We start from the raw sequence: 22318 nt of genomic DNA, 5'->3' as shown, positions 1-22318 counted from the left end.
GCGAAACCCGGAAACCGGCGAACCGGTTAATGACCCCGGTTTTGTCAAAACAAAGTAAATGGTGGGCGGATCTGCGCGGCGATGGCTGAATCCGGTGGTCGGAGGCCGGACGTGGACGGATCTCGGCTGTAGACTGTTAGGTGGGCGGATTTGGGCAGCCATGGGCTGAATACGGTGGTCGGAGGCTGGAAATTGAGAAAGAAATAGGAAAAATACAGAGAAAAAAAAAAAAGAAAAGGAGGTAAGGTAGGAAGAAGGATTTTTGGATTCAAGGAGCGAGAGAGAGAGAGACTGTCAACGTGAAGCAGAAAGAAAAAAGAAGTGGGAAGAGAGAGATTCATGGAGATGAGAGAAAAAACTGTGAATAAAAAATAAAATAAAGTAAAATGAAAGTGGGGTATATGGTATTAATATGGAAAAATGTGGAAAAGATATATATAAATATAGTATTTTTAAACTTTAAAATTAATAAAATAATTAAAAAAATAAAAATAAAGAAATAATAAAAAACCCGGGTCGAACCCGGTTGAACCGGTCCAACCGTGACCCGAATGCCTATCCGGTTTTGTGTCCGGTCCGGTTCTGATAACATTGATTTTTATATACGTTTTGCATCAGACACTTGAGAACATCTTGAGTAATTATTTACTTGATTAATGATCAATTGTAATCTGATAGTTGATAAAAAAATTTATATATGAATAAAAATTTATAAATGTTTATATAGCATATTTATAAATATATATCTATACATATAATATTTATACGATTTCTCCAAACTCTAGTATCCCAATTTTCGGGACATGTAGTTTTCCCGTATCGCCGTTTTCGTGTATGTGCTACATAGATTGTAAGTACTCACTCCGTTCCTAACCGTTTTTCATCTTTGCACAAATTTTATAGAACTCAATAAGTATATCTCGAATATAGGAAAAATACATAGAAAATACTAAAATAATCTTTATCATTTAATGACTTATATGGTTGAGTTAATACTTACAGTTGAAAGGTTAAAATATGGAAATATTCATTCAATGCAATATTGAAAATCTAAAGTGATATATAACATGGAACAAAAATATTTTAAAAAAGACATAATTATTATGAAACATAGGGAGTAATATTTTGTACTAAATAAACATTGCATATTATCCTTGAAACTAAAAATGTTAGAGCAATTCTAAACCTAAACTATTAAAATGAGGTATCAATAATCAAATATTCATTTGATAATTAATATTTTATTTTGATATTTATATAAATCTATTTGTTCTTACCATATGTATTAAATAGTTGTTATTTAAACATAATTAAAATAGTTTATATATTTAATTGACACATGTTATTTTCTAATTGGTTAAATTTGTCATGCAGATTTGATATTTATTCTCCGATGTATTTTAACAAGGGAATGCTAAAAAAATACCAAATTTTTCTAAGTTCAATACCTATTACTTCAATACCACATTTTTACACATTTTTTTTTCCAATTTCTTCTTAGACTAACAACAAAATGTACAAAAATACCCCTCCTTGACAATATATAACTTTACAAACAAAAAAACTCATCAATCTCATTTTGATTTGTTGAAGATCAAATTAAAGAAAAGAAAAAAAAAAGAAAAAAGAAAATTCTTCCCCTTCCCACCCCCAAACCAGAAGGGAAAACCCTACCCACCGCCGAACCAACACCATTGTTGTAGACCCGGTATCATAGGAGGTGTAAGAGATAATCATAGTTGAGGGGATTAGATGTAATTATCCTAATAACAGAGATTTTTTTCGTAAATTGACCGTAACCCATGAATGGTTATAATTTACCCATCAATATTTCTTCAATAATTCATATTTGGCCCCATTAGCAAATTTACAGCAGCAGCAGCAGCTGCCTGCCTGTAACTTTTTTTTTTCTGGCAGCATGGCCACGTCACCATCTTGGTTTTCGCCACAGAAAACTTTTCCTAATCAAAAGATCCCAAACGTGCCTCCACTCTAGTACCTTTCACTGTGTGTATATACACTGTATCTATATATATATATATATATATACATTCATAAAATAAATCTTAAAAATGCCCGGCAAAAACAAAACCCTCCACCCCCACCTTCACTCTCAAAGCACCGCTCTTTACTTTATTCCACCATAAATTCTTTCTTCATAATAATAAACAAAAAAAAAAAGAAAAATAGAAATAAAAACAAAAAAGAACACTCACCCCCCCCCCCCCCACCCCCACCACCCATCCCACCACCCAAACTTAAAGTTGCTAATAAAAACCAGATTCAGAAAACATAAAATCTGTGCCTCACTCAGTACATAGATTCTTCTGATTTAGTGCTGAGAGGCAACATTACAAATCTACTATCAGTAGAACACTTCAAATTTTTTTTATATTTTTTTAATTAATAAAAAGAATATTTTTGTGATGGGATTTTGGGGTGTGATTTGGGTATTAATGTTTGTTTTAAGGAAATGGGGTTTTGTTCAAAGTTATGAATTCTTTGGATATAATTATTCAGTTGTCTCTGCTGCAGTTGTTCCTCCAAACACACTCATGGTGCCACTTACTCTTGTTCAAGGAGCTGCTGCTAAAAGAGCTGGTAATAATTCTTTTTTTTTTTTTTTTTTTTTTTTTTTTTTTTTTTTTGAATAATTAACAAGACTATAAGACAATTTCTAAGTTAAATGTTCCCCTGTTTAATCTTTGATTTTAGTTTCCAATTTTATTTGTTTGTATAATTTATGTTGAAGTTCACTCATGCCTTTTATCATTCTCCATCTATGTTCAATTTTTGTTTATTTTATTATGGGATTTTATAAAAAATAAAAATTATTGCAAAATTGTCAATGGGATTTTTATTTTTTTTTTTTATTAATTCTTTAATGGTAATTTTTTCTTGTAATTTTTCTTTTTGTTAATTTTATTTTAAGAAGGATAGTCACTGGTTCTCCAATTTTATTTTGGATTTTTCGATTTCCGATGTGCCATTTTGTTACCCTAATTTCCGATAAGCTCGATTTTGTGTTTAGAAATAATTACTTTATAGAGTTGTAGTTCCTTTTGTATGTATTAAGCAAAGATTTTTTTTTTCTTTTTTTTTTAAAATTTTTTATTTTGGTTTGTTACATGATATTGAGTGACTTGATTGAGACGCGTTTGTTATATAGCAATTATGTTACTTTACATAATGAGTGGAACAACGCATGTATAATTAAATTGTGCCCAACTGTCTTGCTGGTGGCTATAAATTGTTGCTATATAATATATGTATTGAAAATAAAATTAAAATGCCGTTTTCAATAAATAAATATTACAAAAAGTGTATTTTTTCGAAATGCAAGACTAAATTTGTGGTATTAATTTGTGCAGTATGTTTGGATGGAACAATACCTGGCTACCACTTGCATCGCGGGTTCGGTACAGGCGCAAACAGTTGGCTCGTTCAGCTAGAGGTTTGTTGCATTATTTCTCTCGAATTATGACGTACGGAATTTCAGTTATTTTTTTGGGGTTCGAAACAAGACAAATTGCACTTCACACCCTTTAAAATTTTCGAATTCACGAGCATCCCCTGCAAAGTGCTATTTTGGTTGCACGTTGTCCCGATAGCCAAATTTCGATGGCTCATTCATGGGAGTCGAGTGTTTTTGTTGCACGCTGCACCTTTGAAATGTAACTTTTGTTGCATGTTGCCCCTTTAAAATATTATTTTTTGTTGCGCGCTGCCCACCGGAAATTGGGTTTTGGGCCAGAGTGCAACCGGAACAATATCTTAAAGGGGGTCGTCTCTTTTTGAATTTTTAGGGGGGGGGGGGGGGGGGAGTGAAAAGTTGATAATTTTATAGGGGGCAAAATGCATTTTCTTCTCAAACACAGTTCAATTGTAAATTTTGTTTCACGGCCCGCTGTTCTTTAGAATTTACACAAGAGGCCCACTAGTTTCCATTATCTTCGATTCTTGAGGTTATCGATGCTCCGAAAAATGTGAAAAATAGGAGTTGATTGCATTTACTACCCCGTTATGTTAAACCGAATTGCTAAATGGTCCATTTTTATGGGGTAGTTTGCTAATAAAATTGAATCATAGGTGGACTTTGCTTACATTTAGAACACAGAGGTTTTTTTGACAATTAGAGAAAACACAGGGGTGTTAAATGCAATAAACACTGAAAAATAGTGCTAAATTTTTTGAAGTAATATACAAGCTTGCTTCTTTTTGCATTCTAGAAATAAATTTGAGGTGAATTAATCTTTACATACACAAATTCCGTCTTTTTTTTTTTTTCGTTTTCGTTTATAGGTACAGTATTCCACAATGCAATTGAGATTAATAATCCCATAAATAATTAAATATTTAATAATAATTAATCACTGCTTAATGCAGGGTGGAGGGTGGTGCAATAATCTTAAATCATGTATTTACCGAAAAACAACGCACCGTGGATCTTCGACATATTTCGAAAAACAATATCCATTCACCGGGATACTTAGCAACAGAGCTGAAGAAAATCCCGGTTAATCATTATTATTATTATTATTATTATTATTATTATTTTATTCCAAAAATAATATAAAAAAATGTGTTTACTACATATCAAGTCATTTCTTTTTCCGACCACATCTTAATTTTCGATATATATTCAGATTTTTTTAACTGGAATAGAGTAAAGATACGCTACTGTGACGGGGCTTCCTTTGCTGGTGACAGTGAAGATAAGGTATTATTTTTTAATTTTTTTTCCCCATTTTTTTGATATGTATTTTCATTTTTAAATATTTTTTATTTTATATTCCGGGTTCCCGTATTTTTTCAGGCTTCAGGGTTGCAGTTTAGGGGGCAACGCATATGGCTAGCTTCAATGGAAGATCTAATGTCAAAGGGAATGCACAGTGCAAACCAAGTAATCATCGTTACTATAAACATTTTTTTTTAATTATTTATTTATTTATTTCGTCTTTCTTCGATTTATTTTTGCATGATAAATATGAATTGTGCTTCCAGGCCCTTCTCTCCGGTTGCTCTGCCGGTGGTTTAGCTTCTATACTACATTGTGACGAGTTTCGTACTTTATTTCCTCTTAGTACTAAGGTCAAGTGCCTTAGTGACGCCGGATTATTCATGGACGCGTAATTTTCCATATCCTCCTTATTTATTTATTTATTATAATTTAATTTTAGGGTAAATTACGGCCACCCCTAAGTTATGGTCAAATTACGAAAACCCCCCTCTTGTTTGGGTAATTACAGCCACCCCTGAACCATGTATTATCTTATGAAAATACCCCTCCAGAGGTAAATTTAGGTATGTTAAATTGGTAAAATCGAACTAAAATTTCGGTACGTCAACATTTCATACTGTTTACCGAATTGAATATACGATTTGGTTCGATAAATAACTGAATTACATAATGTTATGTAAAAATATTTGAAGGAGGGGTGGCTGTAATTATCCAAACAAGAGGGTTTTTTTTTGTAATTTGGCCATACCTCAGGGGCTGGCTGTAATTATCCAAACAAGAGGGGTTTTTTCGTAATTTGGCCATACCTCGGGGGTGGCCGTAATTTGCCCTTAATTTTATTTATTTATTAAATACGGCTACTCGTTTCACTTCCTGCAGTGCTGATGTATCCGGTGGACGCACACTAAGAACTTTCTTCGACGGTGTTGTTACCTTACAGGTACTAACCGATATTAGTGTTCTTCTCTAATGTATTAATTAACTTATATATAAACATTTCGTCGTTTTAATTTAATTTTTTTTAAGTAACTTTGTAACATATGATTTCACATTTATTTTACAGGGTGTGAAGAAAAACCTGCCAACCACTTGCACCAATCGCCTCGACCCAACTTCAGTAAGTTTACTTCTTCTTCGATTATTATTATTTCCTCCATCGAGCATTTATAATTTCTATATATTATATATATATTTTCGATTACTCATTTATTTTTCTCTCTTTATTTTTCCGTCAGTGCTTCTTCCCTCAGAATTTAATCGCCAATATTAAAACCCCTCTCTTTCTTCTCAACGCGGCCTATGATGCATGGCAGGTAAATCCAATTTCGATTTATATATCTAATGCATATAAAGTATTTATATAATATAATATCCGTATTAAATGTTTATATTGTATTTTTAGGTCCAAGCAAGTTTGGCTCCTCCAACTGCCGATCCGCATGGTAATTGGCACGATTGTAAATTGAACAACGAACGATGTTCAGCTACACAAATCCAATTTCTACAAGGTAAAAGAAATACTTCTACTTAAGCTTGTTCATGCATGCATTTTTGAGGTATTTTCTTGAAATTCATTAATATTATTTTATTTATTCAAAATAAAAAAAAAAAAAATTGGTTGGAGCAGGTTTTAGGAATGAAATGCTGAATGCAGTAAAAGGGTTTGGAGCGTCGAAACAAAACGGGTTGTTCATAAATTCTTGTTTTGCTCATTGCCAGTCGGAGAGGCAGGATACGTGGTTTGCCGATGATTCTCCCATTATTAATAACAAGGTAATTTTTTTGTAATTTTTTATAATTATTCTGCCTTTTTTAATATTTTGTATTGCCTTTGTGTTTTGCATCTCATAATACTTTTGTATACTTTTACATCATTTTTAATCAAATTTGACGCTTAGGGCCCATTTGGCTAAGGTTATTTTAAACAGCTGATAAACTCTTACGTCTGATAAGTTGTTTTAAGACTTGATAAGCTGGTTTAAGAATTGATAAGTTGTTACGTCTTATTTTTTGAAATAATTTTTAAAGTTTTGGATAATGCACTTATAAGTTGTTTTTACTCATTATAATATCTTAAATAAAAAGGTGAGATAGAGATACTTTTTAAAAAAAATCTTATTTGCTTTCCGACAACTTATTTTTAAAATTTTTAAGATCTTTAAAAAAAAAAAATTACCAAACACTTTGAAAGAGCTTATAAGCTCTTAAACATCTTATAAGCTCTTTTTAACATCTTATAAATAATTATACAATTGGACTCTCTTATGATTGCATACTTATCTTGACAAAGAAACGAGGTCCAAGTGTATCGATTTTCTTATTTTTCGATTTTTTTTTTATATTTTCTTTTATGACAATTTGGAAAATTCCTCTTTGAGAATAATGGATACAATAGCTATACAGATACTTTGTCTTGATGGCTTGTATTTTCTCGTATAGTAGCAAAAATTACGATTTAATTCATGTGTTTTTTATTCTTCAAGGATGATCTTATTATATATGTTTAATAATATACTTATTCACCATTTTATTTTTTTAAACAAATTTTGCAGCCGGTAGCAATTGCAGTCGGAGATTGGTATTTCGATCGAGCGAGCGTCAAAGCTATCGACTGTGCATACCCGTGCGACACGACGTGTCACAACCTGGTATTCAAACGAACCATAGGATAGTTTTGCACCCTTCTAAATTAATTAACACAAAAATTATTGAATTATAATATTATATTGGTTTTTCTTACATTAGACAAAGTGATATTGAAGGCAATAAAATCTTAATTGCCTTGACAATTCATGAGACAATAATATCATAAAACCCATTCAAAGAAAATGAATGATACATTCAACTGTCACATATTTAATTATGGTATTTTATTATGCTTTTTTTTTTTTTTTGATAATTTATTTTATTATTTCATGAGTATTTTATTATGCTTCTTGCTGCCCCTCATTTTTTCCTTGTTATTTATTTTAATTTTAATTATTGAGATGAGTTTGTCCTAATTGCATGATTTTGCTGGCATCTTTGCAAATAATTGTAAGTAGTTCGCTTAAATAATATTATTCCCTAGACAACGAATCAAATTAATTTTTTTCTTCCTATTAAATATATATATCATGGTTGTATTTAATCTATTTTTTTTAATTTCACCCAACAAAAGTCATTTTTTTTTTTTTTTTTTTTTTGTAAAGCCCCCTTATGGAATCTTTCTGTCCGTAGCATTTTAAAGAAAAAAGGTTCAAAATCAGACAAAAATATAAGGAATCTTATTTTAAATCTCCTTGAAATAATAATGAGGTGTCTTTTCTTGATCCTCTTGTTTTCATTAGTCCCATTTAGTTGTGAAAGTCGGACGGAATTAACACTTCTGAAAAAATTCCAATATTTTTCGGAAGCGAAAAACTTAATCCGATTATGCTCTATAAAAAAATTGGAAAGAAAAGACTTGTTTCAAAATAGAAATTTTTTGGTTCGGATTCTAGAGTTTTCATGTGCTACAATTTTCGGATTGGATTCCAGAATTTTAGAATTGAAAAACTTGTTTTCAATTTTTTTGGTGGATTCTAGAGTTTTTGTGTGCTACAGCCTACAAGATGATTTGTCGTAACTAAACTTTTCATACGCTTCTGTTCTTCGTCAAATTTATTTTTGGATTTTTTTTATTTGTATTAATTAAAACTTACAAAAGAAATAATGTAATTCTAAAGACCAATATAATGGAAGTGTCAAAAAAATGAATTTTATGAAGAGAAAATTACAATCATCTCCCTGAGGTAAAATCTAATTACGAAAATATCTCTTATTTTTAAGAAACTTCATCCAGCCCCTGCAGTTTGTAAATTTCTTGAATTCACCCCAACAAAAGGGTGTTAATGAAGAAATCTACTGTTTGCAAGGAGTGAATGTAATTATGTAAAATGAGGAGTTTTATTTTTATTTATTTTTTTATTTGTTTTTATTTATTTTTTTTTATTTTTTATAAATAGACCTTACCTCAGGGGAATTTGTTATTTACCAGTTAAAACCACAATCCACAAATACCCTATTCTCTTGAGCCAACTTTATGATAGATACAGACCAGAAATGAAGTAGTTGTACATGATTAAGTATTTGTCCAAGGACCTAATTGCAATTTCAAGAAATTCAATTTATGCTAATTGCTAAGGTCTGGGTCCAAATACAAACACCAATAAATTTCTATTCGCTGTTGACTAGTAACTAATTTTATAATTTCCCCATTTTGGCACGCCAATAATTTTTTAGTTGCCACATATAAATAAATGTATTGGATCTTCGACCAGAATAAAAATTATTATTAATATTCTTTTGATTGAGTAAATAAAAAATGCAATGGCCTGCATAATTAAAATACTGACACAAGTTAATTAACAATCCCCATGCTTAATTAACCAAATTATTTCTAAATTGTATCGTAAGGGATGACCTAGTGTTAAGTGTATATTTTTACACTTAATCATATCTTTTAATTGGAGCTTTTGGTGTAATTGTATCGTAAGGGATGGCTTCAATTGTGTGCTTGAATTGGTCTTATATAGGGTGGAAAACTTGGAGAAGAAGGTAGTTTCCTTGTGCAATTATAATTTCTTTACTGCGCCTCTACCTCTTCTCGGACGGCCGTCTGGATTTGCAGTTCAAATTCCGGACGACCGTCTCAATTCCAGAGACTTTGTTCTTCCCAGAAAAATATTCGGACGGCCGTCCGAATTCCAAGTGTATTTCTCGGACGGCCGCCTGGGGCTCTTATTCTTCAGATTTTTAACTTCTTCACTTTTCGCCCATATTCTCTCCTAAATTGCAGTTTTGACCCTCTATTTATCCAACTCTTCAATTTGTACCTAAAACACAATAAATCAACACTTTAAGCACCAATTATCAATAAGAGAGAGAGAGAGAGAGAGAGAGAGAGAGAGAGGGAGAACCAACAGAGATTTCGGTGCTGTTGAGCTCTCTTCTTCTTTACTTTTTTTTTTTTTTTTTTTTTTTTTTCTTTTTTTGGCAGACCCACTTGTCGCTTCTTAGAAAGCCTTAACTGGTCCCAAAAGATGTCACGAGTCACGACCATTTAAGGGTATTTTTGGAATTCAGAAAATCACATTTGAATGGAATACTAGTAAAGGGGTTTTCTCTAATTATTTTTGGGTGGGGGATTTTCCTTAACTACATTTCCTCGATGAGGGGGTCTTGCTAATAATCCCTATATAGCCGATCGTAAATTGGGTGATAGTTATTAATGTTAGAGTAGGTGACCAACAAGCCAACTTGTGGCTGTGGTCTTTCCATTTATTCTTGTAATAAATGAACATTTTTCGTATTAATGATAAAAACACCTTGGCATTCTATATCTTTGTCCCTTTGTCACAAGCATAGATATAGTCCTTACAGTTATTACAAGTACTAGTAATTGATCGTTAGGATCGTGAGATATTTACTTTAGTATTATAACTGTTAAACGTGTTCCTAGTCGAAGGGTTACGCCACCAATGAGGATATCGGCCTTTCCCATTAAGAGACTAGCACTTAGTGTATGTGTACTGCATCTCATCAGTAAACAGTATTGTGATATCGGCATGCATAAGTGGGTGCTCGTAAGTTGACGAGTTCACTGAACTCCCTCACCCTAGAAATCTCTAAGTGGTTCTCTATAATCGAGTAGAAATATCTATGGTATAGTTGCACACCATTAGTCCTTATGACCAAGACATCACAGTGACTTCACTAGAGGACCAGCTATATCGTGACCTGTCCCTGAGTTCCACCGAGGACCGCCCCAAGGGCCAGTGTTCGTGCAGTCCGAAATCTAGTGGGAGGTCTGTGCATTGTAGTCGGGGATTCGATCGCTAGAATAGTTTGTAATATCTAAGTCTCTGGCCAGAGCTGACTAAGTGATGATTAGATAATTCGATTCTCTAAGTCATGTACTTAACGATTACAACACTTAGAACGACCGCACAGTCATTGAACTACTAAGGAGGTCTCGATGAACCAATGCCTCTAGTTCAATCGGGACATATGAATCGAAGGGATCGTACTGTACGCTAACTATATCAAAATGTTCTTGCAGGCACTTCATTTGTATCTAGGGAATCATGACGCGTAGTTGCTAGACGCCAATCTTGATTCGTTGGGTGATTAAGGTGAAACAAGCTTCATCTTAATTGTAACTCTAAGGGACGGGTTTTGACCACAAAGGATTGTGGGCCCACAGCTAGCTTACACCTGAACCATCGAGGGTCACACTGCTCGTGCACATGAGATCTTTGAATAAATGGTCACAGATAAAAATGTTTTGCCTTTGCATGATTGGAAGTCAATATGATTGAGTCCAACATTCGTAATTTGTAATTATGAGTGAGAATAAGAAAAGGAAAAGAATAGGCGAACATCTTAGTGAACTTTCTAAATCGAGAAGTTTCCAAATTTAGAAGGTGCACTGAATTATGGTTTCCACTTTTAGAAATCGATGTGTGTGTGTGTTTTGTATTACGTGTGCAGAGAGAGGATCCGACAAGCGGTGACCATGCTCTCCAACATTTCTCAAATATTTATTATTTTATATCGGAATATAATTATTATGTTTTTGTAAAATATACTCCATCTGTTTCATACTAACCATCACTTTTGAAAAAATATTTGTGTTCCATATTATTTGTCACTTTACATTTTCAATACTGCATTTTTTTTTCTTGTTTTAACCTTATTAATCCAACTCTAACTATTAAATCTCTCTTATAAATCATTAATTGATAAGAAAAGGCTATTTTAGTCTTTTTTTATGGATTTTTTTTTTCTAAACTCAAGTCACATTTATTGAGTTTCTTAATACTTGTGTAAAGGTGAAAAGCGAACACATATTTAGAAAGGGATGCATTATATTTTTTTACATATCAACATTTCTTAAAATTCTGGCTCTACTGATATACCTGGTCCATAATTTTGTGTTTGCGTGTGATAATATTAAAAAGTGGGAGAAAATTTGCAATTGAACCGCTCAAAACCCATCAATCATTTAATTTATAAAATATTAAATAACACAACTTCTACAAGTATTCAATCTTCATTCTTTGAGGCTGCAAATTCTGTATATTTATTTTCTTCTAAGTAGATGACTTATGTAGGGGCCATCAATTATTTGCTGCACATGCATCCATAGCAATAATATGTTGACATATATCTCTTCAATAAAAAGTTGATTTTTAACATTATAAATTAATTAATAATTATCCCATGAACTACAAAAAAAATATTAAACGAAAAAAAAAAATAATAATGTGCAATTAAATTTGTGGAGTCTACATTTTCTTGTGTGCACGTGGGCACACAAAGTGCCCCACGTATTATATGAGCTTCATGTGTTGTGGTTCACATATCTGAATGGGCCTTTTGATTCTTCAAAATCATTAAATTCAACTTTTATTTGGATTATTGCAAAAATAATTATCCGATATACATTAAATTGTATTTATCCTTTTGTAGTGTATCTGGTCGAAATAATTGTGCAATTGGGTCCATTTAATAATATAGTATATATGGAAGAGCCAAGTTCGTGTACAAAGTTTTGTCTACGATCAATTTTATAAGTGTATACATTTATTAAATATTTTTCTTTTGGTCGTCGATAGTCGATACTTAGTTTGAATCGAGATTATTGAATTAGGTTGTAACTTGCGCCAACTCAATAAAAAAAATTGCTTTCTATAGAGTAATAATATAATATGACCTTTTCAAGATGGAGAAAAAATAAACTGTAAACGATCAACTAAAACTCTATTTCGTAAATCGGAGAACTCATTTTGTATTTGGCGATCCTTCTGCCAGTCGATAATAAGCAGGGGCGGACCCAGGGGTGTTTTCTTGGGGGGGCGGAAATATAGGGGTAAATTAAGAGAGATTTTTTTTTTTGTTTTTAGGGACTAAAATGTACAAAATTAAAAGTTTGGGGGGGCGAAAGTGTATAAACTAATACATAAATACCCAAAAAAAAAAAAAAAAAAAAAAAAAAAAAAAAAAAAAAAACAGCTTAAAAAAAAATTCTTGGGGGGGCGGGGGCCACCCCAGCCTTAGGCGTGGGTACGCCCCTGATAATAAGGATTCTGGTATGCAAGAATTCCATTTTTTAGATCCACCGAAATAATTCCTAGGAATGTAAATCAAGTTGGCCCGAGCAAAGTTGGCTCGAACTCTCGTTTACACCACAATGTACAAAATTTCTTCTAGTGAACATATTGTATAGTATGGCTATTTTTTTTATTGCTTTCAATGTACCTCTTAATAATTTATTTGTTGATTCATTAAGTAAGTTGGACATTGGTATAACAATTGAGTGAATCCAATTACTCTCTTCTTTCTATTTTATTTATCTTTTTGAATTAAAAAAAAGTGTTGCAAAATATTTCTTACTATAAATTTTTAGTGACGCATTTATTATGCTTTTTTCAATGTTGCCCTACTACTTTTAATTTTGCATGAATAAATGTGCACAAGTGATATACAGTTAAACCTTTATAAATTAATACATTGGGGACTAATGAAATTTTATTAATTTAATGAAATATTAATTTATCGAACTAATAATTTAGTATGTTTTTACCGAGTCGGAACCGAAAGAAATTATTATTTAAGAAAGGTTATTAATTTATCGAGTATTAATTTATTGAGGTTCGACTGTATGAAGATATTACTTATTAATTAATACAAAAATATTTGTAAAATGGCATAAAAATTAGACTCTTTACGAAATACAATAAAAATCAAATATGAATACTTAAGTAAATTAAACTCAAATGTCATTGCCAATTAGAGAATCTATTTGAAATGATTCAAATAAATAAAGAGATTATGCTAAAAGAGTAATTTTGAATTTTGTAAAGTAGCTTTAATTTAAATTTGAAAAGAACTCCAATAAATGAGCGTATAGTTAAAACTCAAAACTCTTAGTCATTAGCAAAGTGATTTTAATCAAATATTATTGTTTTAAAAGAATGTTAACTCCGTAGCTTTCCTGAATCACGTCGAATTTTGGCGATTTAACACTGTTATTAAGCCTCTAAATTTTTTTTTTGCCAAAAAAAATATGTATTTTCATATATTTGTTCCATATATTTGAAAATGAAATATCTTTTAGTAGGAAAGTTTTATATTTTAATTCCACGAATTGGACTGTTCTTCGAGTTTCAAATTTTAGCTAGTCCGATTATTCTTTCACTATTTGTTCCCATATATAGACTCACACAAATTGGTAGTAAATTATAGAAATATGATAATTCATAAATAAAAAATGACGACAAACTTATGAAAATCGAGTAGTTGAAATAGAACAACAAACTTATGTATATGAAGGTGAACTTCTCAAAAGTTGCTGAAAATTGGACGTGAATATTTAAAAAACGAGTATTTCAAAAGTTGCAACAAATTTCTGAAAATTGAGAATATGAATGTATAAAATAAGGAAAATAGGCAAATATGTTACGATTGGCAGTCAACGTTCTACGGTAACATTATAGCCAAGGGACGTGCCCCTACATTGTTCACAGACGCATCTCACGTTGTTACGACTCACATTTTTTCCACTCTTCAGGGACTTTTAGCAATTGAATTAAGGAACACGCCCATACACTGTTCACAGACGCATCTGACACGGTTACAACACATTTTTTTTTTTCTCCCACTTTTCAGGGACTTTTAGCTATTGAAACTATGCCTGATATTTTGTAAATGAACAAACGAGATTTTTTCACGAAAATAAAAAATAAATGTGTCCATTTGCTAATAAAATTATATTTGAGGGTCTTCTAGCAAATTCGCCTAAAAATAAATTGACCGAAAATAAGATAAATTGAATATATAAATAATAATAATGTTTTGAGAGTGACTGAACCTAAGAGCCTTGTATACAATAACTTCACCGAATATAGCAGAATTTTGACAAGTCGAAAGAGATTGAAGAGTGCTGATCACCATTAAAATGTAAGGTGATAACTTCATCAGAACCCCCCAAAAAAGGTTTACAGTTAGTCCTTGTCTTGAATATAGTTTACAAGTTTGAACAAAAAACCACCAAAGAGGTACGAAATAAGTAACGCTTAATTTCACTTTGCACTCTTTAAATGTAGCGTTTCGGCATTTTACACCTTCAAAAAAATTTAATAGCAGTTTGCACTCTCAAAACACGATAAATCATTCACAATTCACCCGACATCTGGTTTTTTCATGAAAAAGAAAAAAAAAACAAATTGCACCAATTGACTTCAAATTAGTTATTTAACCAAATATTTACTTCCAAATTATCCGATCGAGAGGTATGTCTTTTACTGGAATCAGTAAAAATAAATTGATATACCAATTATGGTAATTTTATTTTTCAATATGTTTATGTTAACCGTGCAGTATCGAATTAAAAAAATTCGCTCAACCATTTTCGTTTATAAAAGTAATTCCAGCAAATAACTTCACAAATTTTAATAAACTTTATACCGATTGGATGTTGAAAATAATTATGATATTTATTTTTTGTGAGAAAAAAATTTAGCTTTAAATTAATTTAGTGAGTAATTCTTTTATTTTTGCAGTTTCTACATTAAACAATTTTCACCCAAACAAAAATAAAACATTAAAAAAAATGAATTTGCCTCATTAACTATTAAAAATTCAATATATGGCGCAATTTGAATTATTTATTGAGTTTCGAGGGTGCAAAGTGCTATTAACTTTTCCTGAGGGTGCAAAGTGACAAAACACGATATTTTAAGGGTGATAAGTGGGATTAAGACAAAAAGTAAATATTAAATTCCATTGCACACCTAACAAGATTTTTTTACAAATTGTAAATCCCAAAAAAAAAAAAAAAAAAAAAATCACGCAGATCACATAATCGAAAATGCATAACGAAACATCATTTTTTTTTGTAATCCAATCGAAAACAATGTATGTATCTATTTACAAATCATTCAAGAAAATAAAAAAAAAAAATAAAAAGAAAAAAAAATCACACAAACAAATGATCAAATGAAAGAAGAATTAGCATTTAGCAGAAGCTAAGAAAAATGTCCGAAAAGCCTCTGAAAATGCAGTTTGCTGTATATTTCTTCATCTTGTAATAAAGACTGCTGCTCTAATTGCTGCTGCTGACTCATCAATAACGAACCCTCGTTCGCAAACTGCGCTTCGTAATTTCCCAATAAGAATGGAGTCTGCTGCATATATAGTTCGGACGATATTATTTCTCCGCCCGAAGTCGAAATATTATTATTATGATGAGATTGATCATAATCTTCCTTCTCGAAGAAGCTACCGTTATTTCTCGAAAATTGATCGTCGCTTATTTTGCAAGAATCCCACCTCTGATCAAACTTCATGCTAAAAGGACTTACGGCATTATTATTATTATCAGTATTATTATTATTACTCGAGTTTGACGAGATATTTGAATTATTGGAGTTCGACACGACGTTGAAGAAAATACTCGAATCGGGATTGGTCGAAAGAATGTTTTCGTAGCTTAGGAAACCGGGGAAATTATCGGAATGGCTGGAAACTACGAACCTATTGTTGTTGTTGTTGAGGCCGAAGATTCCGTTATCGTCGTTGTTTGAATTATTATTATTATTAATGTACGGAAGAAGAATATTCGACGGCGGCTTTTCATCAGCTGTCGTCGTGATTTCTTGCGACGATTTTTCGTCGTTGTCGATTAAAAGTATTTCCGAGAGGGGTTTGTGAGTGTTTGGGTCAATGCCCTTTGACCTTAGCTTCTTCTTCAGTGATGAGTTCCACAGGTTCTTTATTTCATTGTCTGTTCTTCCAGGCAGTTGTGCTGCAATTTGTGACCACCTGAAATAATTTGAATAAGAAATAAATAAATAATAATAATTTTAATAATGGGTAAATTACGGCAAACTCCCTGAGGTAAGGTTAAATTGCGAAAAAACACTTCATGTTTGAGTAATTACAACCATCTCCATCAACTATGAATCTTCTGATATGTCTAGTCTTGTGGTGTCAAATTTAGTGGAATCTTCTAGATTATGTGCAATATTCACCATTTTGTACCCGTTTTTAGCCCATTCGAGCTCTACATTTTGAAACGAGATGTGTCTCTTGGATTGTAAGTATCAGATTGTGGTGTATCAGAAACTGCATTTTTGCACAAAAGGAGTACAAACTAGAGAACATTCCACGGAATCTAGAAGATTCTATTGATTTCAATACTGCAAGGATGAACGTGTAAGAAGACTCATAGTTGAGGGAGGTGATTGTAATTACCCAAACACGAGACTGTAATTTACTCCTTAATATTATAAAATGTGCAAAATAAATGATATTATTATATAATAATTAATATAAATATATACCTGTTTCCAAGAAGTGCATGCAGCTCAATAATCAAATTCTCTTCATCTAAAGAAATAGTGCCTCTTTTCAAATCAGGCCTCAGGTAATTGATCCACCTCAATCTGCAGCTCTTTCCACACCTTTGAAGACCTAATTTCATTATTAAATTACATGCAAAATGTAATTACACCAAAAACCCAAAAAAAAAAAAAATAATAAATAAAAAAAAGACAAATATCAAGAAATCTTCTCTCTCCTCTTTTTAATTTTTTTTTTCTTACCAGCTAACTTAGGAACTGAGCTCCAGCAGCCATGGCCGTATGTAGTGATGTGTTTCATAAGCTTCTCATCTTCTTCTGGTGACCAAAGCCCTTTTCTTAACTTCTGCTTATAGCAGCAAGAATGCCTCCCCATATTATTCACTTGACTTTTTCTCTAGAGAGAGAGAGACTTTTTCTAGAGAGAGAGAGAGAGACTGCAATAATAGGGGATTCAAGCCAAGTAAAATAGATATATAAAGGAGGTGGCATTTGGGAAGATTAACATTGGTAATTAACTTTGGTTTAATTCTTAATCATGATTAGAAACTGTTTTTTCATTTTTTTTACTAAAGAGTGTTTATTATGTTATTTATTTATTTATTATTGGAGAGAAAAGAAAAATAATAATATTGACTTGCCATATGTCTTATCAAAAAGGTTTTTAGGATAATAATGAGTTTGACAGCACTTGTGGGACATAAAGACAGATAATTATTTGGTGGAATATTAATTAGTATCTTTTATTATTATTATTATTATTATTATTATTATTATTATTATTATTATTATTATTATTATTATTATTATTATTATTTTTATTATTATTACTTGTTTTTGGGTTAGAATTAAGTATTGATCAATGATGATTATATGGGCATTAAAGAATTGATGGAGCAAAGAAGTCCACACATTTTAAACAGGTCTTGAATAATTTAATTAGTATATAGTAGATTGAAATTATGCAAGATTATGACTTTTTTAATGAGTTTGTTTTGAGCACCTTGTAACAAAGCCAAGATTTTATTATAAAACATGGTTTGTTCGATACTACACCGGTAAATTTTATCCGATAATATTTAACTGTGTGTATATATTCAATACACGTATTTAGGGGTGGAAATTGGAATGAAATTTTCGAATTCCATCCATTCAAATTCAAAAAACATCGATTTTGGAACAATATTTTTCAATTCAAAATCCTAAATTCTGAGTTCTGATTTTTCCGAAATTCCGAGTTCTGATTTTTCCGAAATTATTTGGATCGGAATTGGAATATATAGGAGATTCCGATTTCCGATCCGATTTATACTTAAAATACCAAATTATTATGTATTTTATATTTTAGGTAACAAAAAATTGAAATTTCCGAATTCAGTGGATTCCAATCCGAAATTTTTCGATTTTGGAACAAGTTTTTGTGGTCCAATTTCTGATTTGTTTTCCCTACGTTGTTGGAACGGAATTGGAACCAGTTTTCACTTTCGAAAAAAAATGATTGTTTTTCAAAACGACCAATTCCGCTCTGATCCGTCCGATTTGCACGCTTACGCGTATTACACACATGTATGAGTGATTGTGTGTGTAAATCTATATGCATAATTTTTTTTCGGTGTATTTCATCCGTTGTAGATGCACAAGACACAAAATTTCGTACATTGGAAAAAAAATCAGAAAAAATAAGACTTTCTCATATAATGTTGTTAACCATTGATCCAAGAATGTTCATCACCAAAAATTATAAAACTAGAAATTGGAGAAAAAAGAAAAAAAAAAAAAAAAAAGGTTTTGACCCGACATAGATGTTAATTCATGAAACGTAATTTTTCTCGACCGCCTTAATTTTTTTTTGTAATTATTCTAAAAATCAAATGCTGTTATATGAAAAATAGTAGAGAGAAAGAAAATTAGAACTCACTATCTCATTCTAAGAGGGTGTTTGCCTAACCTTATAAAATGTTTAACAGCTTAGAAACTCTTCTAAAGTGCTTGGTAATTTAAAAAAAAAAAAAATCTTAATAAATTTTCTAAAATAAATTGTGGGAGAGCAAATAAAATATTATTTAAAAGTAGCTATGCCCTATTTTTTTATTTCAGATCTTATAATAAGTAAAAACTAAAAAATAAAAATAAGTTTATCATCCGGACATTTTAAAAATAAGATTTAACAACTTATCAATTTTTAAAACATGTTATCAGACGTAAGAGCTTATCAGCTATTTAAAATAAGCTTAGCCAAAAAGCCCCTAAATATACTATTGTTAATTATCAATAATAGTAAAGTTAACGCAGGGCAGGCAGTAAAATTAGTTTACAACTGTGGTAACGTTTGTTTAAGAACACGAAAGGGCACTATTTGCGTTGAAATTATCTCAATTAATTCTACCAACTATATATCCAAATCATTTGATCAACTTGAACGAATCTAAATGTTTGATTGAAATAATAAATATATAAATGAGAGGAAGCTTCTTCTTCATTATCCTGTCCAATAGCCATCAACCATGACTAAGTTGACCTATTTAGCATATATTTGTCTTTAGGCCAAAGTGAATTCGCTATTCGTGTATTATATCGGATTTTATAGGAAGAACAGAATCGAAGAAAGAGAGAATGATTGTCTTTCGATGTATTATTAGTATTTATTCAATTTTATGTGTAGAAACCATAACCACAAGGAAATTATAATATACATATGTCAAGATTATAAGATTTCTAAGATATCGTAAAATATTTACAAGATATAATAGTACACCCCATTAGTTAAAACGGAAATGGAGAGGACGTGAAGAGTGGAGACAAACACTCGAAATAGTTGAGGGGAGTCCTTTCTTGAAGATATCGGCAAACTGGTAAGTAGATAGGATATGGAGGAACCGAACACGTGCTGAAGCAACTTTATCGCGGACAAAGTGGATATCAATTTCCACATGTTTAGTGTGCGAGTGTTGAATAGGATTGCTGAATAGGTAGACACCGCTGACGTTGTCGCAATAGACGATGGTGACTTTCTGAGGAGAGTAGGGAAGGTGATTGTATAACCATGTTGTTTCGACAGTGGTATTTGCGACAATTTGATATTCAACCTGTGCACTAGATCGAGAGGTGATGACTTGCTGTTTGGAGGATCAAGATTATAATATGGAATCGGAGCCATACTTTTGGTTTTTTTGCTATTTTTCCAAGTTGTTGAAATCCCTTGAAATTAGACATAGACAATGTAGATTATAAAATAATACACAAAATTGTTTGAAATTTTTTGAAACTTGAAATAGAAATAAAGATTTGATAAATGAACTCAATATCTAACTATTAGTAATAGACGTAAGACATTTCATGCACATAAATACAATAATAAATATAGAAATTTGCAACAACTATAGAAACGATGTCAAGTAATATATATTATGACTCAAAATGAAAAAAATAAATATAAAATTGACTCACAAATATTTAGTCTATGTCAAATAATATAGTAATGACTATTCGAATTTTTGAACTGTTAATATATTTTTATTTTTATTTACTATTATTCCTAATAAATAAAGAGTATAAACAAATATTAGGGGACACTTCAACTTTTATAAAAATCGGGGTCTTAGGAAGCAGCCGCGTCTCTAGCATACCTTCACCGGCCCTGTTGTTTATGAGTGTTTGTGTCCGTATATACTTGTAAATTTGGCAAATGGTAAATAGGTCCATAGGGCTAGAGTTAAATGCATATACGTTTAGATAAAAAATAGTTTTGCAAATAAATCCATCTCCATGTCTTTTGTCTAATAAAATAGTTTTGCAAATAAACTCATCTCCATGTCTTTTGTCTAAAATATCCTTCATAATATATTTACATCAATTTCATCAATTGTACTAACTTCATTAATATTGCACATTGACACCGAATTTGAACAAATATATCACATTAATCCCCATTTTCACAATTTTTTGAAAATAATTTTTCTTGTAGAAAACAATTTTTAGAAAAAAAAAATTCGGCCACATTCCGGCGTTGACTTTTTTTTTTCAATTCTTTTCTACCTAAATTACTGTGGTAACAATAAAAATACTGTCTGAGACAGTAATATTGATTGCAAAAACAATAATATTACTAATATTATTGTCCCAAACAGTAATATTAGTTATTACTGTCGGAGACAGTAATATTATGGTCGAAAACGGCGATATTGCAGGCCAAGACGATAAAATTAATTAATACATTATTATTATTGTGTTAACAACAATTGTATTGTTTGAGACAGTAATATTACAATTAGGACAATAATATTACTGTCTTTGACTGCAATATTACTGTCTCATACAAAATTAATATTGCAGAACAAAACAACAATATTAATTAAAAACAGGTTAAAAAAAATAACGTTGGAGCTCGGCGGCTGACCTCGACAATCAACTACAGCTGGCATGCCGGAAAAAAAAAATTCAAAAAAAAAAAGAATTTCAAAAAACAAAAAGGTCAACGGTAGTGGTGGTCAAAATTGGGGCCAAAATTGAAATAAGAGTTAAAATTGGTTAATTGGACAAAATTGGGGCATAAATTATGAAATTGAAATTGAATTAGGGTTTCAAGGAGTGAAGATAATTTTGGTGTATATATGAGAGTTTTCCTTGTTAGCAAATAAGTTTGAATATATTGTGCAAGACAAAACAAACTGAATATCTATTTTTTAAGTAAGTACCCTTGTCATGTGTCTATTTGCCATTTATTTAATCTAATTAATTGTATAGACGTAATTAGCTAGGATTCTCGTATTACAGAGTTATATTTAGATTAAGAGTTCTAGTTAAATTGTAACTATGACTTATATTTCTTATTGTAAATATGGCACCTTTAATGGAATAATAGTATAATACATAAATGAATTAATTAATCATGACTTATATATTTTATTGTAAATATGGAACCTTTAATGGAATAATACACAAATGAATTAATTAATCATGATACTTTTCTAAATATTCTAATATGCATTAGAGTCATACTCCTGATTTTTTGGTGTTTTTTCCATCTTTCGCTCTGTATAGAAAAACATCATAAATTAACACTATTTTTATTTGTCATTGCAATTTTGTTTCTGGTGTTTCTTCTTATTCTCCGTGCTTTAACCAAAGATAAACCCATAAATTATCACTCTTATTTTTCTTTGCATTCTTATTTTTTATATTTTTCCATCTT

The 22318-nt window shown here is 31.0% G+C and overlaps 2 protein-coding genes across 2 annotated transcripts; one reads left to right on the top strand and one right to left on the bottom strand.

The window, feature by feature from the left end:
* Positions 1 to 1997: 1997 nt before the first annotated feature.
* LOC105960185 (pectin acetylesterase 12) lies at positions 1998 to 7617 on the top strand. The gene is made up of 12 exons (XM_088814634.1): positions 1998 to 2601; positions 3372 to 3454; positions 4387 to 4516; positions 4647 to 4720; positions 4817 to 4903; positions 5005 to 5129; positions 5621 to 5681; positions 5805 to 5858; positions 5977 to 6054; positions 6144 to 6249; positions 6369 to 6514; positions 7294 to 7617. The coding sequence occupies exons 1-12, from the start codon at positions 2427 to 2429 to the stop codon at positions 7411 to 7413; spliced, it is 1239 nt and encodes a 412-aa protein (XP_088670760.1). The 5' UTR covers positions 1998 to 2426; the 3' UTR covers positions 7414 to 7617.
* An 8010-nt stretch (positions 7618 to 15627) lies between these two features.
* Positions 15628 to 17565, bottom strand: LOC105960192 (uncharacterized). Its single transcript, XM_012984363.2, has 3 exons — positions 17371 to 17565; positions 17110 to 17239; positions 15628 to 16588 (listed from the first exon to the last, which is right to left on the bottom strand). Exons 1-3 carry the CDS (start codon positions 17501 to 17503, stop codon positions 15793 to 15795), a joined length of 1059 nt encoding a protein of 352 aa, XP_012839817.2. The 5' UTR covers positions 17504 to 17565; the 3' UTR covers positions 15628 to 15792.
* Positions 17566 to 22318: the final 4753 nt, after the last annotated feature.

Source organism: Erythranthe guttata, chromosome 14 (genome assembly GCF_056151865.1).
Source record: "Erythranthe guttata isolate IM_541 chromosome 14, IM_541, whole genome shotgun sequence".
Taxonomy (NCBI): domain Eukaryota; kingdom Viridiplantae; phylum Streptophyta; class Magnoliopsida; order Lamiales; family Phrymaceae; genus Erythranthe; species Erythranthe guttata.
Note: the sequence above shows the minus strand (reverse complement) of the source record. Positions and strands in the feature narration are given on the sequence as shown.